The sequence below is a fragment of the Trichosurus vulpecula genome, chromosome 3 (assembly GCF_011100635.1).
Source record: "Trichosurus vulpecula isolate mTriVul1 chromosome 3, mTriVul1.pri, whole genome shotgun sequence".
NCBI classification, from domain to species: Eukaryota; Metazoa; Chordata; class Mammalia; order Diprotodontia; family Phalangeridae; genus Trichosurus; species Trichosurus vulpecula.
In genome coordinates, this window is record NC_050575.1 from 37,155,180 (window position 1) to 37,174,146 (window position 18,967).

At 37.3% G+C, this 18,967-nt stretch overlaps 1 protein-coding gene across 1 annotated transcript in view; it reads right to left on the reverse strand.

Moving 5' to 3' along the window:
- TTC6 (tetratricopeptide repeat domain 6) overlaps nucleotides 1-11,766 on the reverse strand; it is a 94,241-nt gene extending 82,475 nt beyond the window's left edge. The window contains exons 1-2 of the mRNA XM_036749703.1: nucleotides 11,697-11,766; nucleotides 11,379-11,482 (exon numbers count right to left, since the gene is read on the reverse strand). Coding sequence (XP_036605598.1) covers nucleotides 11,379-11,482; nucleotides 11,697-11,766 — 174 coding nt within the window. The remainder of the gene's footprint in view (nucleotides 1-11,378; nucleotides 11,483-11,696) is intronic.
- Nucleotides 11,767-18,967: the final 7,201 nt, after the last annotated feature.

The following is an 18,967-nucleotide window of genomic DNA, read 5'->3' on the forward strand; positions in this document are numbered from 1 at the left end:
TTAGTTTTCATCTTGCATTACCTCTCAGCAGTTTCTGACATTTTCAACCACCTTTTCTTCTCTTATGTGTCTTCCTCCTCTGACTTCTGTGACATCACTGTCTGGATTCTTTTCCAAACTGCAAGACCACTCATTGTCAGTCATCCTTGACCCTTTCCTCTACCTTGCTATCCATATCCAATCGATTGTCCATTCTTGTCAATTTTCCCTCCTCAACATCTCTCACATCCATCTCCTTCTCTCTAATCAGAGTCACTAACCTCTCCATTCTCTCACCTCTCTAATCCATCCCAAAATTATCTTTCTAAGGCTCAGCTCTAAGCTGAGAAAGTATCTTTTCAGTAGAAAATATCTTGTATTTGAAGTCAGACAACTGGGTTTTGAGCCCTGGATTTGCCATTTACTAGCTATGTGACCTTGGGCAAATCACTCACTTTTGCAAGGCCCAGTTTTCCTCACCTATAAAAATGAGGGCATTGCATTAGATGTCCTTTAAGGTCTCCTGTAGCTTTAAATCTATGATCCTGTGAAATCCATAAACAGCTCCCTATAGCCTCTAAGATGAAATAGTTTTTTTGAGATTACCATTTAAAATCTTTGAGAGAGGTAAGAAAACTGGGGGAATAGAATGGGGGAAGGACTTTCAAAAGGATGTATAGAATAAGTTTAGGAGGATGTGGAGGGGAAGATAAGGGAGGGAATTTTAGCAATGAGGATAAGGGGAAAAGATGAGGTAACATGGATAGGGTAAAAATAGAGGCTGAGAAGGAAAATAGTGAGTAAAAATAAGATGCAGGGAAATTCATAAATAGTAACTAGAACTTTGCCAAATCTATAATCTATAATCATTCCGTAATTGATAAAAGGTCAAAGGATATGAACAGGCAGTTTTCCAGTGAAGAAATCAAAACAATTTATAATCATATAAAAATGCTCTAAATCATTATTGATTAGAGAAATGCAGATTAAAGCAATCTTCATGTCATTTTACATCTACCAGACTGACTAAAATGATAGAAGGGAAAAATAGCAAATGTTGGAGAGGATGTGGAAAAATTGGGACACTAATTCATTGTTTGTGGAATTATAAGATGATCCAACCATTTTATTAAATTACCTATACTCTTTGGGCATAATAAGAGAACGTTGTGTACAGTAACAGCAATATTGTTTTAAGAACAATTTTGAGCAAATAAGTTATTTTGTCTATTTATAAATACCTCAATTAACTATAAAAGACACATGAAGAAAGATACTATCTGCATCCAGAGAAAGAATTGAAAAATAGAAGTATGTGTAGAATAACCTAACATATATATACCTGTTCATGTCTAATGGTAACCATCTCTAAGGTGGGGGTGGAGGGAGGAAAAAAAAAGAAAGAAATTTACATGATAATTTTGTTGTATATTTGAAAGAAATAGCAAGTTGTACATAAGTCAATTTGCAGTTTCATATGCAATCATCTTTTTTTATTGTACTGTGTTATGGAAATGCTTGTTTTATTCCACAAATTAAAAATAAAGTTTAAAAAAATCTTCCATCATTTGACCTCAAGCTACCTTTTTAGATATTTCGTATTATCTTTCTCCCCATTACACTCTCTTTTTTCCAGGAAAAAAACTGGCCTAATAGTTATTCCCTGAATTATGGATGTTATCTGTCAGGGCCTTTGTAAAGGTTTTCCCAAATCTATTGTCTCCTTACCTCTGTTAGAATTAGGTTCCTTAAATTAACCAATTAACCATCTACTAGGTGCCAGGCACTGTGTTAGCACCTGGTTGGTAACATAGTGTGGGTACAAAAGAAAAAAAAATTAGTGGGGGAAAAAAACAAAGAGTGAAATGTAAGAGTGGGGTCAAAACTATATTTGATATCTTAACTAGGTAAGAACACATCTCAATAAATCAGTCAAAAACATAGATTGTGTCAAAAGTGTTTTGAAAGCCAAGGTTAAGTGAACTCTTTTGACGAACCACTCACTTTGTCATGTGTTCTCTAAACCTGAGCCTATTTTCCTCCAGATTCTGTATTTACTTATGAGTGTGTCACAGATTTTTTGGGAGATGTTTTAGACCACCTGTTCTTATTGTACTGTTTCTTTTTGAGGCAATTAGTGCTGAATGATTTGCCCACGGTCACATAGCTACTAAGTGTCTGATTCAGGTCCTCCAGACTCCAGGGCTGGTGCACAATCCATTGCACCACTCACCTGCTCCTTGTACTATTCTTGTAAATACCACTTTTAAAAACTCAGTCTTTTTTGACTAATTGATTCTCAGTTGATAGTTATGGTAGGGAAACACACCAGTTGGGGCTCACAAGCTATGTATTATTAGACAGATAACTCAACCTCTCAGAGCTATCTCTAGATCCTTGAGAGAATGTAGCAGCCATACTACAGGAGCCTGACTCATCAGTGAGAGCTGCAGTTGGGATTGTAACCTCAGAGTATGTTATAAATAATTCCTACTATTAAGGGCCATTGGGCAGTCAGGTGGTGAAGTGGATAGACTGCCAGACCTAAAGTCAGGAGACTCATCTTCCTGAGCTCAAATCTGACCTCAGACACTTATTAGCTGTGTAACCCTGGGCAAGTAACGCTTAGCCCTGTTTGCCTCAGTTTCCTTATCTGTAAAATGAGCTAGAGAAGGAAATGGCAAACCACTCCAGTATCTTTGCCAAGAAAACCCCAAATGGGGTCACAAAGAGTCAGACATGACTGAAATGAGTAAACAACAACATTAAAGTCATTATATTCTAACAATCCCTTTCCAAGTTCTTAGTGCTCTCTTCAGCCTCAAATTGCCTTCTATTTATTTATCTGTACGCAAATCATATACCCAATGTAAATCCCTTTAGAAAGGTAGGAATTATTTCATTTTTGTTATTATATTCCCCAGTACTTAGTAAAGTACCTTCTGTATAGCAAGGCATTTAATATTTTCTTTTTTGAATTAGTTTCTATTTACCACTTCACCCGCCATCTGACAATGTGATTTCCAATAGCCCTCGTAACAGTAGAACTTAACTAGCAATAATAGTGTTAAATTTAAGATTCCTATGAATTTATACCCAAGGTATACAGTGTTACTCTTTCTGATATGATGACATGACTTTTCTTGGAATGAAAACAATCTCCTAAAAATCTACAGAGTACACTGATACTATTAATAACCAGGTCACATGTAAAAGAAAGGTGAACTAAACTTGTCTTTTAATTATAAAAGCTTTAATCATTCATTTTTTCCTGACTTTCTGATTTTTTTCTTTATGTAAACTCTCAAAATTCATGCTGGATAAAGGAGATTGAACAAGATTGTAAATTTAAACATACTTATCTGAGAAAAAGGAGATTTATAACCACTTAATTATTTGCTGTGCCTACTCAATGGTTACTATCTAAAAATTTAATTCAACAAATATTTATTAAGTACTGTGCTAGGCACTGTGGATACAAAGATGAAAAGGAGGATAATATTACTCTCAAGGACACAAAATACTATAAAAAATTGGGAAAGGAGAAATTAATTTTAGCAGGGTCAAATCAAGGAAGTCTTCAGAAAGTACATACTGAACTGAGCCTTAAAGAAAGAGAAATATTTCCACAGGCAGATGTAGAAGGTGTATGCCCTATGCATCAGTGTGGTGGGAGAAGGGAAGGAAAACTTGCTAGAATGGATGAAGCTGGAAAGGGCAAGACCAGATCTGGCAAAAGCTAATCTTGCCATTTGATTGGAATGTAAATAATGTGAAGGAGAGTAATTCTAAATGCAACTGAAAGGGAAAGTTGGAGCCAGACAACAAAATGTCTTGACGGATAGGATAAGAGGTTTGTGTTTTATTCTATAAACAATGTGGAGACACTGACAGTTTTTAATAAAGGAGTGAAAGGGTCAGATGTGAGTTAGGAAGATTACTTTGGCAGCTGTTTGAAGGGAACTCAATTAAGAAACCATTACAATAGTCCAGACAAGAAACAGTGAGAGCTTGAACTAGAGCGGAGTGAGTGGGAGGCAGGGATGGATGCGAGAAATTAGGTGGAATATGTGGAGTGGGGGGATGACTTTGAGGTTTTGAATCTGGGTGATGGGAGAGAAGGCAGTGCCATTAATAGAAATAGGGAATCTGGGAAGAGAGGCAAGTTTGGGGGTAAAAATGACGGACTTAATTTTGGTTAGACATGTTGAGTTTCAGGTACTTTCAGGGTATCCTGGTAGAAGTGTCCAACAAGAAGGGGAAAGGTGGAATTTGAGCTGAAGGGAGAGATTGTTACAGGAATACAGATTTATAGAATGTTAGAAGCAAAGGGGAGCCTCATCTAGGCCATCTAATCCTATTAGGAAATTTTCCTATTAGGAAAATGAGGCTCAGAGAGGTTGGGATAATTTGGTCAAAATCAAAAGAGGCTGAGCCAGAACTAGGAACTTAGGTTTCCTGATTCTCAGGCCAGTGTTCTTTCCACTGTTGGCTCCCACTTGTCAGTGACTATCACAAAAACAGCTTGTTTCCTCTCAATCTAGAGTGCTAGAAGGGGATGACTTTTAAGGGCACCTATTACTAGGCAGTGAACAAATATTGACAGCTGCTACTATTCTTCACTTGCCAAAGTTACCCTGATGATGAGGAGCTCAGGCCTTTAGAAAGGCTTATCTGGAAGGCAACTTCCTTTTTGCCGGCCTCATCTATTAAGCTTCTTCCCTCCCTTGTCTTTGTGTATCTCACATGGACTCCTAGTCTTCCCCTCAACCCACCACTCCTGATTTCCTTTTACTGCCACTGTCTCCATATGCTTATGCAGGTCCGCATCATAGAAGCCTGTAGAAGAGTCTGCTGTAGGCAAACTAACCTCTCTTGTTTTCTGCAGGAAATTAGAATCTACTTATCATCTGAATAAAATTCAATGAGGATTTTTTTTGGCACCCACTACATGCAGGACACTGTCCTAGTCACTAGGGATAAAAGACAAAACAAAAAACACTCTCTGCCCTCAAGAAGCTTATATTCTACTGGAGAAGAGATGCAACATTTAAACAAATACAATATAATTTGAAGAGGGACACAGCATGAATAACCAAGGGGATAAGGAAAGGATTCCTTTAGAAGATAGCACCCAAATAGTACCTTGAAAAGAAGCTAAGGATTCTAAGGGGGGGGGGTGAGCTTCAGGTATAGGGAATAGCCGGTACAGAGGTTGAGGTAGGAAATGGAATGCTGAATTCTGGGAAAAATAAGGCCAGTTTGGATGGAAGAGAGAGAGGAGGGAAAAGGAGATGAATTACGTCTGAAAAGATATGGGTATGATATAAAATGTCTAGAAAGAGAGATTAAAAAGTCTGTGAAGGACCTGAGATGCCAAGTTGAAAAACTTGCATGTTATTATAGAGCTAATAGGAAGCCACTGGAGGTTTTTTGGTGGGAAGTGACACAGTCAGATTTAAGCTTTAGGAAGATTATTATTTGAGGGATGAGGGGGAGAGAAGAGACACTAGAAGCAGGAAGACCACTTAGGATGCTATAGAAATAATCCAAGGAAGAAGTAATAAAAACCGAATGAGTGGAAGCAAAGAAATGATTCTAGGAATTATCATCTGATATTGTGGAGATAAAAATCAGTAAGACTTGAAACCTGATTGGATACAGAGATGAGTTTTGAGGGAAAGTGAAGAGTAAAGTATTATTCTGAGGTTATGTATCTGGATCCCAGGAATGATGATGATGCGTTTAAACAGAAAGATCATAGGTACTATGTAGGACATAATCTCATTTCTCTGACAAATCAAATATCTGATTTTTCCTTCATCTTCTTTTCTTGTCTCTTGTCATTTCAATGACTCTCTTGTCACTGGCAATCACTCCTATGGCTCTAACTTCCCCTTCTCTATTTCCTATTCTCATCCATTCCAGGAGCATCCCAAACTCAACATGTGCCTAACAAAACTCCTCTTCCTCCTCTAAAACTCCTCCTTATGATTTTTTCTATACCCAGCACTGCTGTTTATCCAGACTCCCCTGTTTACAAACTGAGAGACTTCTCTGTCCTTCACCTTTCATATTGTTGTTGTTCAGCTTGTTTCAGTTGTGTCTTCATGAATACATTTTGGGGGTTTTCTTGGCAAAGATAATGAAGTAGTTTGCCATTTCCTTCTCCAGCTCATTTTACAGATAAAGAAACTGAGGTAAACAGTCAAGTGACTTGTCCAGGGTCACACAGCTAGTATGTGTCTGAGGCCAGGTATGAATTCAGGAAGAGGAGTCTTCCTGACTTCAGGCTGGGCACTCTATCCACTATGCCACCTAACTACCTCTCTTTTTTTGTTGTTGTTGTTCAGTTGTCAGTCATTTTCTACCTCTCATACACAGTTGCCAATTCTTACCAACTCTACCTCTACAAAATCTAACATCTGTCTTATCTGTTCCCTCTACCATCCCTTATTACTGCAGCCCTGAACTATTGTAAGAGATTCCTAACAAATCTTCCCACTTCCACTTTTGATATTTTGTAATCCATTCCTTACACCATTGCTAGAATAATCTTCTTTATGCAATCCTCCTCTTTTCATAAACATTCAATGTCTCTGCCTGGCATTTAAGGCCTTGCATGATCTGACATTATGGGGCTTTTCTAAGACCTCTAGGCAGTAATTGGGATCAATGAGGTTTAGGGGGAGCTGGTAAATGTGTATGGGCACACACTTCCCAGAGTCCTTGGGTTTCAGTTTCTTTTATGCTTAAGGACACTTCCTGCTGTGAGTTTCATAAGTACAGGATGGGAAAAAAGTGACACCTGTCCAAGGTCTGCTTTGAGTTTTCCTTCTGAGTGCTGCTGCAGTTGAAGGATGCTTCCTTGCTTCTTCCCTTCCTTCCCTCCCTCTCTCTCTTCCTCTCTCCTCCCTAAGCCATTGCTGAGGAAACCTTGATGAGTTTAAAGCTTGCCAAATCCTTTCCTCTTCTACTTGCTGGAAGGAAGTGTAGGAGGGAGAAAAAATGGGGAGAGTCAATCCAAGCTGCAAAGAATCCTGCAGCTTGCTCTTTGAAAGCCTTTTATAGCTTTTTTTAAAATGATGGATGATTGTTTAAATAAAGCATGTAGCCATTAAGAAAGGAAACAACAAACTGTTTAAATCTATGAATGTCAGCTAGCATATGAGGAACAGAGATGAAGGTTTCCTATTTTGGCTAATTTTTAGAACAGATTCTAGGTCTTAAAGAACCTGGGGCCAGCTGCAGCCTGACAATATAGGAGAGGATCAGGCAGATGAAAGGGGAAGTAGACTGAGTGTGTGGTTGGAGTGCCACTCAATGGCCAAATAATATATCACATCTTTGGTTAGGAAATTTCAGGACTGCTCACTGTTTTCTGTAAGTAAAGGTGGGAACTGATCAAATCCCGAAAACATCTTTATTTAATCAATCAGTTAAAGACATTTTAAAGACAATTTGGAAAGATGAAAGCCATTGGTTGAAATAAAATGACACTGGAAAAGCAGTGGATTGGGATTAGTTGATGACATTCATTTGTACCTTGTGAGACTTGGACAAAATAGCAAGCCAGTCTGCAACCTGGTGTTCTAATTGGAGGCTAACCCAGTAGTGGAAGTAGTTTAAGCCAAAGTCCTCAAAAGGGAATTGTATGGGGTTGGGGGTCAGGAAAGACCTATTTTTTCATTTCCCTTGACCAGAGGATGACTTTGTGAATTTCTAAAAGTTAGAACATTTTACACTTCTCATGGTCATCCCTAGCAGTATTCTCAGAACAACAGTGACAGCAGCATCTGAATTAGAAAGCAAAAACAAATTAGGTGCACTGAGAAAAAACAACTTCATAACTCCACTAGAAACCCAGCAGAAAGCTGCTCCCTGACCAAGGGGAACTTCAGGAGTACCTTAAAAAGGGAGGAAAAGGACTTCCAGAAACCAGGAGCTCTGAGTAACCCTTTCTCCACATGGACTCTAAGCTTGAGCCCACTTTCCCCTGGATGCTATATGTACTTGTGAGTGAATATACCCCTGGTTTAGGGAAATGTTTGTACCAACTATTTATACTATACCAACTTAGCAAATTTCCATTTCTAAAAGATAATCACATCTGTGCCACAGACTGACAATATAGGGGAGAAATCAGGCAGATGATGAGGGAAAAAGGAAAAGAACCTTTATCTTTTAAAATATTTATAGCAGCTTTCTCTGTGGTGGCAAAGAACTGGAAATTTTAGGGATGCCTGTCAGTTGGTATATGATTGTGATGGAATACTACTATGCTATAAGAAATGAAGAGCTCATTGATTTTAGAAAAACATGGAAAGACCTGAACAAAATAATGAAGAGTGAAATGAGCAGAACCAAGAGAAAGTTGTATACAGTAACAGCAATATTGTTCTAAGAATAACTTTAAGTGACTAAGTAATTTTTACTATTATAAATACCCAAATTAACTACAAAAGACCTATGAAGGAAGAAGCTTTCTGCATCCAAAGAAAGAACTGATAAAAAGAAGGATGTATAGAATGATTTTATACATATATGCATATTTGTGTCTAATGGTAGCCATTTCCAGGGTAGGGGAGGGAGAGAGGGGAGAAAAAAAAGAAAGTTACATGATAACTATTACATATTTAAAAGGAACAGCAAGTTGTACATACTAGATTTACAGTTTCATGTGCAATCTTTTTTTGTTCTACTATGTTACGGAAATGCTTGTTTTATTCCACAAAGTAAAAATAAAATAAATAATTTTTTTAAAAAAAATCTGGTTACTAATTGATATCAACTGACATAATCATAGTGGAGGAACCACACTAATGGGGCTCATGAGCTACGGTACTATAAAACTATACCCCAAACCCTCAGCTATCCCTGGGGGAGAAGGTCAGCTGTTCTTGGGTGTTCCTTTTCAGTAGAAAAATGGAGAATGAGTCAGGTGTGAGTGGATATAGCTCTGTCAGCACCTCCCCTAGTACAAAGTGCCCTCACTACCCACCATACCGGCAATATCTTACTTTTCCATCCTTATAGCATATTGCTCCCTCCTATGTACTCTGTGCTCTAACCAAACTGGACTCTTATGGTCCCTTAACACGCTCTCTAGTCTTTTGTGTCCGTGACTTTGCTTAGGCTGTTTTCTATGCCTGATATGCCTTCTTTAATTGTTGAGTTCCTATCCATCATTTAAAGCCCAACTCAAATGCTACCTTCTCCACATAGCCTTCCATAATTCTCCCCTAGATATCACATAATACTTTGATCAACAACTCTGATACATTTATCTATGGTTATCTGCGTCTATGTCTTATTCCTCTACCAGACTATAAGCTTCATTAGGCAAGGACTGTGTAATACATGTCTAAACTTTGTAGAACAATGCTCTGCAAAGAGAAAGCGCTTAATCAATGTCTATTGGATCAACTAATTCATGAACTTGTGAGAGAGTCCAAAGTGGAATGATTAGACAGCTAGGAAGAAAGCCAAGAGAAAACGAGGTCACAAAAGACAGAGGAGATAGCATTAAGAAGGGAGGAATAGTTAGTAGTGTCATATGTTGCGGAAAGATCTAGAAATGTGAGGAAGAGAAAAAGTCACCAGATTTAGCAACTAAAAGGTCACTGGTGACCTTGGGAAAGAAGCCATGTATCAAGGAGATGAGGGTTTGAGGAGCAAGGGATTTAGGGAAAGGAGAAGGGATTGAGATATAACTGGGTAAGGAGAAATTATAGCCTAAAAAGGTTTTAACTTTTGTGATGATTAATTAAGGGAACATATTACGATATATTAAAAATAACTTCATAATGGTTCAACAAATTCTTAACAGTTTTAAGTACTAAGCTCTTAATACCTTATGATAAGTTTGTGCTCGACAAAGATAGCTTTGAATACACAAAGGATCAATTTGAATGGCCTCTGTAAACTTGTGGATTGCTTCAAAGTACTTGTCCATATGCAACAGGTATATGATGCCAATATTTATTAAAGCAAAAGACGTGCTTCTAAAAAAAGGAACACAAAGTCTATCAATTTAGTTATTAATAGTGTCTGCCACACCAAGTTGCCTAAATAATCCTATATGCAATAAAATGTTTTTCATATTAATGTAACAAAATATTGTTTTAAATGCTCAAAGTGTTGAAAAGGTTATGTATATTACTGTGACAAAATTCCATTCCAAGTAAAAGAATGAAAGGCCCTTTCCAATGTAACAAAGACTCTATGCTAATATTTGCTACTCTAAATGTGAAGGTTAAGAAGCAGCCACAGGAACTGTTCATGTGCCCTTGTGGGAGCTCAAAGGCCTTTCTTCCCCTAATTACCACCATATGGGAAAACCTATGGGAAATCAGGAATGAAAGCAAGAAAGGTACCAAGATTTTATGGATAAGGGAAGAATTTAGGACCAAAGAAGATATAGAGAGCATTACAAAATGTAAAATAGATAATTTTGATTATATAAACTTAAAAAAGTTTTTGCACATACAAAACTAATGCAACCAAATTTTAAGGAAAGCAGAAATCTGGGAAACAATCTTTATAACAAGTGTCTCTGACAAAAGCCTCATTTCTCAAATATATAGAGAACTGAGTCAAATTTATAAAAATTGATAAATGGTCAAAGGACGTGAACAGGCAGTTTTCAGACAAAGAAATCTAAGCTCTCTATAAGTCATATGAAAAAATGATCTAAATCACTATTGATCAGAGAAATGCAAATTAAAACAACTCTGAGGTACCACCTCACACCTATCAGATTGGCTAATATGACAAAAATGGAAAATGTTGGATGTTGGAGGGGATGTGAGAAAACTGGGACACTAATACACTGCCAGTGGAATTGTGAATTGATCCAACCATTCAGGAAAGCAATTTGCAACTATGCCCAAAGGGCATATAACTGTATATACCCTTTGATCCAGCAATACCACTGCTAGATCTGTATCCCAAAGACATCCAAAAAAAGGGAATATGGTCTATTTGTGCAAACATATTCATAGAAGCTCTTTTTGTGGTGGCTAAGAATTGGAGATCAAAGGGGTTATCCCACCTAGCGTTTTTATCTTTGATATTAACACCAAGGGATATTTTGTGATAAAATGTGGTAACTATTTTTAACTGTAGTTAACCTCAAAAGGATTGTAATCTGAAAATCTTTCTTAATAACCTTTACAACCCATAGAATCTTCAAAATATATTAAGTTAAAAATGTTAAAATTAAGAATATCTTACTTTTATAGGCATCATCATAATCCAAGAATTCTATAACTGCCTCTTTTCTTTTTCTTGTGTTTAATTACCTTTGGTAAATATAAAACAGTATAATCATACTTATTTATTCCATTCTCACTTAATCTTACATAAAAAGGGGAAAAGGACCTGTCTAGTTCAAGTACGCTTTCAAAGTCAGCAACTGCCAGCCCCCAGCAACTCATTTCTGCGTACAAGACTCCACGGTGTAGAAAAGCAGGAAGATTCTCAATACTATCATTGATGAGCACTAAAAAAAAGAAAAACATATATTTTGCTTATTTAAATCCTAAGTAATCCTATGTGAATGATATTTTGCTTTAAGCTTTTTCATATTCTTTTAAATTTTTAATCGGTATGAGTAAAGATACCACACCCAATTTATAGTACCCAAAATAGTCTAGACAAAATGTTTTTTAGCAAGAAAAGAAATGAAGATAACACCTAGGAATAGCTTTTCTTACCTGATATGGAGGGCGGTGGAGGAGAAAGGCCTGAACCTGTGATTTCACGAATGTAAGGAATTCCCAGCATGGGAACTCTTTCCACTGATGCAAATCAGCAATTTGCCGATAAGCTCATGGTGCTAGAAATATGTTGGGGGCAAGATCTGAACCCAGGCCATCTTGACTCTAAGGCTGGCCCTCTAGGTCAAATATATGGTTATTAATAAAATATTTCTGGATTCAGTGGATTTTATAATTAGAAGGGATCCTGGAAGTTGTTGAGTTAAAAGCCCTCATTTGACAGGTGAGGAAATTAGCTATTGTTGCTCATGGCTGAACATATTCCAACATGTTATAGTCAGGGTAGTACCCAACACTTCCTCATTTATAGGCCAGGAGAAAATTATGGATCAAACTGTGGATCAGATAACTCTCCAAATCATTTCTCATAAGCTCTCCCCAGTATATTTACTTTGACTAGTCAGCCAGAGCATACTCTGAGTTCAAAGCAAAGGCATTTTATACAACGGAATAATAATAAAAATCACAACAAAATATTCTCTGCATTAACCCCAAACCTGTTATCTCCTAAATGCATACATCAATTGGAATATGTATGTGGGAAGTAAGGTTGCAAGTGCAACCATGTAGAAAATATGTGTGCCCAAAGTATATGCATAAAAGCAACTCATGACTCCAACATTGCAAAGTTGTTGCAAGTACTTTTTTCTTTTTATACTCATTAGATCTATTTGTTTAAGCTTAAGCAAGAATGGAATAAACTTTTAAGATGACCTCACAATAGGTCTAACCTAAAGTGAGTTAGTGTGCAAGGAGGCCACTTCCTCAGAGTTTTGTGCCAGCATAGAAGGGAAATTAGAACTCCTTAGGGCAACTAACATAGAGAAGGGTAGGAGGGAAGGGATCTAGAGAGGAGAACGCATGGCAAATGTGAAATAAAATAATCATGGGAAAGGCAGAGGGTAGAACTGGACTACATGATTTAGGACACCGAGAATTTTCTGCCATGAAGCAATATCGTTGTTATATTTCACAAATTCATACATCTAAGAGTGATGCTCAACAACAACAAAAAGGATAAATGGGCAATATCTGCAAGGCAAAGACCTAGAAACTGGTTAGAAGAGGGAACTCAATCCAGGCACTATAAAAGCTTTAATTCAGTGAGAAACATATAGAAGGTAAAGAAAGAGTAAATAAGTTTAATGGTAGGGTTGAAACCATCGCACCAATAGTTTATCTATGAAATCATCTATCAGTCAATTACTTGCTCATAGACCCTAGACCACAGGTTCCCAACCTGAGGTCCATGAGCTTGGATTTTCAAAAAACCTTTTGATAACTATATTATTATATTTAAATGCAATTAGTTTCCTTTGCAATCTTATTTATGCGTTTAAATCATTATTCTGAGAAGGGTACATGGATTTTATCAGATTGTCAAAAGTGTCCATGAAAAACAAAAAAAGCAGAGTAACTCTTGCCTTAGACTAAGTGCTAAAAGGCACTGGAATTATGTTACGAAAGAATCATATTTGGATAGGCCGAGAAAACCTAACCATGCCCCAGGGACCATCTGTAAATTATCAAACGAGTTAATAAAGCATTGATTTCTAGAAATTGGAGCATAGGTGACTTTCCTGCACATTCCTGAAGAGGAACTGGTGGGAAGGGTGGTGGCAAAAGGTCCTGTCCCTTTCAGATGGAGAACCCTGGCAAGCTTTGAAGGAGCAGCAGGATTTGGAACTTCCTATCTTTTCATTGTTGTCCTAGCTACATCCTTAGCAGTATCTGTATCAGGATTCAAGGACAGATGGCTGCAGACTCACCACATGTAAAGGGAATTTCTTGAGCAGAAGAAAAATATTTCCAGCACCCAGGTGCCACATATGTTCCCTAAACTTGAGTCCACTTTTTGTTGAGCTCTGTTGGTACTTGTGGAAGAGCATGTCACTGATTTTTTTTTTGAGGGAGGGGAGGAATATTTTATACCAACTATTCTTACTGTACCACCTTTCTAAAAGCTACTTAAGATTGGCTTACAAAATTGATTCTTAACTAATTTAGAGGGAAGCACATCAGTGGGGGCTCACAATGATGTGAACCATCCCTCACCCTTCAGCAGCATTCCTAGTATCCTGAGGGAATATAGCTATGTTCTAGGGACTAAAATCTTCAGTGGCAGTATAAATTGGGATAAAGAGCCTCAGGGTTTACATTAACTACATGAGTATATAGATTGTGAATTAAAGAATCAGTGTTTAGGACTATTAACAAAGAAAAGTTGTAGAGGAGAAGAAGAGGGGGGATTTTGAATTAGCTATTTAAGTGATAGGGGAAAAATAAGGAGAAAAAGAAAGTTATGTAAATAAGTCAAAGAAAGAAAGATAAATCAACAAATTAAGTAAAACCCTAAAACCAGGGAAAGGATTGACAAATAAGGAGGGAGGCAGTTGAGAGTGAGAGAAAGAGAGCCTGTGGCAATAAGGTTGCCATAAAGCAGACTAAACAAAACTCCTCATAGGACCTAGGTACTGAATTGGAAGACAAAAAAAATCCTAGTTCACAAACCCCGCCCCCCAATACTAGAGACACAAATGGCGGAAAATATAAGCCAAACTCTAACAAACCTCCATATGTAACACGGGGTCTGGCTCCACAAATGTTTAGCCACCAGCTCCCTGTTTAACTCACTTTTAAGTTTAACTTGTTTTTAAGTTTAACATCTTCTCCATCACTTTCTTAGGCCTAGATATTCAAGAAAACAGTAAATTAAGTTCTGATTTGTAACATTCTCTGATTTCCGAGATGTAAATGCTCACACTGAAATTTAACAACAAGCTCTGGTGAGCCAGTATGAGCTAGCTTTAGCACACCCCTGGCCAAATTGCTCTTCAGGATTTCAGGGGTTACCCCGAGTAGCTGATGGGTATTCTTTTCTCTATTGCCATTGACTTGAGTCCCTACAACTGTGTTTCTCCTATTTTAGGGACCAATTACTAACACTATGGTTCTATTTAACCACTTAACATCCATTAGCTTTTACAAAGGAATATTTACTTCAAATATATGGAAAGAATAAACATTTTTTGCAATATCTTTGGAACATACTCTTCCCTATACCACCTTGTTCTTTGCGAGAGTAGGCTTAAAAATTAGCTCAGTTTCTACAAGCATTGGTTCCACCAAGGTCAGGTCCAGATGTGGCATTACTGCTGAGTCTAGAATTTCCTCTATGCTGCACTGGCTACAAAGTCAACCTATCTTCCAATTCCTGGATTCCTGAGGTTTGCTCTCTCTACCTTTGAAACTTCCAAGGTCAACAATTCTACTCCCTTTACCTGGAATGGAGAGTAAGAAACAAAAGCCCAAGAACCAAGGCTTGTTTCTCAGGGACAAATGGCCTGAGAGGGGAAGAAGGACTTTTACTTTTTTACCTTTCCTTTTACTGCAAGGTCTTTGTGCTTCCTCTGATGTGAAGCAAAGGGAAAGCAGCTGAATCTGACATATATTTGAATGCCTTTGTATACAGTCAAAGAGCCTCCCACTCATCATGTGGCCACTAAACCAGAACCAGTTACGAACATCTCCAGGACAGTTCCTTTATGTATCATTATGATTCACCTTGAAGCTTAGTGTTCTCTATGTAGAAAAGCTGCATCAGCAGAGCAAGCTAATAGGGTCTGTGCATGCATTAAACCCCTTTACAACTTTAAATGTAATGGACTAAATAATCTAATAAAATAAAAAATAATGTGTTATTACAAGAAATATATCTTAAAAGCAAAGACATACACACAAAAAGTAGAGACAGAAAAAAAAAACCCAGAAAAATTTTACTGTGCATAAGGTGAATCCCAAAAAAGTGGGAGTTGTAATCATGTTACCAGACAAAGCAAGAACAAAAATTCAAAATATAAACAGAGATAAGCAGGAATATGACATTATGCTAAAAGGAACCAAAGACAACAAAACCATATCAATATTAAACTTACATGTTCAAAATGACATAGCATCTAATGTCACAAATAAAAAATTAATTGTAAGAAGACATAGATAATCACATGATTGTAGTAGAAGATTTTGTATCTCTTATGGTGTTGGACAAATATAACAAAAAATTAACAAAAAAGAAAATACAGAATTGAACAAATTTCTAAAGAAACTGGAGCTGAAAGACATGTAGTATCTTTTGAACGGGACTGCTGTAGATGATTTAAAAATTTTTTATTTTGAACTTAAACACCAAAAAAGGGGGGAGAGTATTTCCATACATACAACAGAAAACAAAAAGACTTCACATGAAACCATAAATATCCACTTCATACATCTTGCTTTTTTTTAAAAAAAAAAAGAGTTCATAACAAATTCTACACATTACTTTTAAAACTGTCCTGTTATTTCCTTCTATTCTCTTCTGTGAATATTTAAAAAAAGGTTTAATGCTCCTCTCTTAAAAAAATCCTTGTTGCTAACCCTCTCCCTTGTAATCCTTACTCCGTTTTACTGAAGAAAAGAAAGTGTGTAGGAGTAACCCTTGTAAGAAATAAATATTGTTAAGCAAAACAAATCCACACAATGGCCATATTCAAAAATATTTCTTTGTTTTCCTTTATCATGCTGTTCTTGAATTATTCTCCTGGTTCTGCTTTTTTCACTCTGTGTCAATTCATATTACCTGATGAAGAAAATTAATATTATACTATATCATTTAAAAATTAATGTCACTGTAACGTATCTTTTTTTGGGGGGGGTGAAAACCCCTACCTCTTGGCCTAACTCAAAAGGAGACCTCTCTCAGTCCCAACTAAGGCATGGTTGAGCAATGTGATGGCATCCAGCCCTTCAAGGCATTTGCTCCTTTATCAGCTTTGGGCTGGACCCCTCCAAATGGGCCCCTCAATTCTGTTATTTTGCTCTGTTTATAGAATTTCTGCTTGTAATTTCTGTTTCTGATTTCTCCGAGGTTCAGGGTGCTGACTTTTTCCCCTGAATAAGTGAATGATATATGTATGTTTAATTAAAACGAGATTGTAAACCCCTTAAAGTTGCTTTCTTTAGAAAAGCAAATCAAAGAACCTCTGCTAGCAGCCCTCCTGTGTGCTGGTGTTATTGATGTTACACAGCCACAGTGGGTGGCAAGTAGCATTGTTGTTACAACTTCATATAATCCAAATCTTGAGGACATGATACACAACTGCTAAATTTAAAAGAGTAAACAAAACAAACCCCGAATGATGTAATGCAGGAAATGATACAAAACAATCCAGAATTTCAAAACAGAAACAACAAAGCACTGACTGAGAGAAGCCATGGATCGCCATGACAGTTATCAAAGAAATATTAAATAATAGAATACATTTTCCACTGTTCATAGGTTGCTTTCAAAAACAAGTGAGAAATCTTATTTTGTAGGGTAAAAGTACATAGGGAACATCAAGTGATTAAAAGAATTCAAGGGGTTAAATTTTTAAAGGAAACAGAAAGAATCAGGACAATTCAAAGTGCATAGAACACTTGAAATCCTACTTAATGAATTATATTCCCTGACGCCCACCCACCCAAAGCAAACATGTATCTTTTGTGGGAAGTAATATAGGAGTAGAAAGCTTTGCAAATTGGGATAGGAAGGTTAAGGACAGAGGAAAGAGGGTAATGCACTTCTACTAAATCCATAGAGAAACAATAAAAGAACAATAATTCCTTTATCCTTTCAACATAATGGAGTGATGCAAGAGAACAGAGTAACAGCAACGGAAAGGAAGAAGAAGGCAGGTAACTCACCTAAGAAGTGTGAAGGAAAGGAAGACAAAAAAAATTCTCATAGGAGATATATACATCTGCAGCAAGAGATAGGGACATTATATAATGGGTTTTGTAGGGGGAAAAAGTGAAGGATTTGAATATTAGGAAACCACTTTCACTGTAGCTCTATAGAAAATATCTCACTCTAGGAAAGGGGATCTATGACTTCCGAAGGGTTGGCAGCACTCATCTTGACACAGAACAAGAGAGAGATATCAAGGTCTTAGGAACTGAGATAAACATGACCAAAGAAGGTGATAGGAACAGGCTTCCCAATATGAGATACAGATTGACCCTGTAATACAACACAGTTTATACTTAAAGAAAACATAGACATGAGAATGGGAGGTTGAAGGAGGGATCTTTGGGAGAATAAGGGAGGGATCTTTAGAGGGGAGGGTGAGGGAACGGGTTAAAGGGGGGTATAGAAGGGTGTTTAGATGCATGGGAATGAGAAGATAGGGGAGGGATCATGGGAGGATAGGCTAAGTAATAGGAGGGCAAGGTAGTGGGTAGAAGTAAACTAGAGGAATAAGGAGGGATAGGAAATAGATATGCACAAACATAAAAACAAAGATCAGGTGTAGAAATTGTTAGGAAAAGTATATGTCTATATATGTATGCATGTATGTGTGTACATATGCACATGTGTATGTATATATCTATATAGAAATATATCTACACTTAATTATAGCCTTCTGGGGGGCAGGAGAAGAGAGAAAAAAGAACAAAGTAAAAAGTGCACAGCAGAGAACAGAAGAAAACTTACAAGGAAGCAAAGAAAAGATGGACAGCTCTCAATACAACATGTAGTATTTATCATACAGGCTTTCTTGAAATGAAAATTTATTGCTATGTATTTTGAATCCTCTCTTATGCTCTGCTGTGCACTTGATGGGCTTCCCTCCCTTTCTTCCTTTGTATTTAGGTTTCAATATTTAAGTTTATGACATGTTTCTTTTTCTTTTTTCTATTCTGCATTTGAGTTCTGGTGTTTGAGTCTAAAATAAAAAAAAAATTTAAAAAAGAAAAATTGCACTGGGCTGGGAGAAAGCTGAGCTGACCAAACCAGAATGGTAAGCAGGCTTGGTGGTCCAAATCACCGACAGCAGTGGTGAGTACCAAGTCTTTCAGCACAGGACAGGAGTCTGTGAAAGCTGGATGAGACAGTGCAAGGCCTGTGGCCATGGCAGCAGCTACTCCTGGGGCTGTCAGCCCACAGACTAAATGTTTGAAAGTCACCTTCTGGAACGTCTGGGAGCCATGATGATGTAGTAAATTGTAAATGCTCTCATCCTTCCCTTGTGGACCTTGAATAACCCAGAGAATACTGCTCTAGAAAAAACCCTGGAACAGGGGAGCCAGAAGTAGGGGCAAGGCAGTCTTTTAACTCAGGAAGCTAGGGAGAAGGGTCCCTTTTGCTGTGGTGGAAGGGGACCAGTGCAGGAAGGGAGGCATCCTAG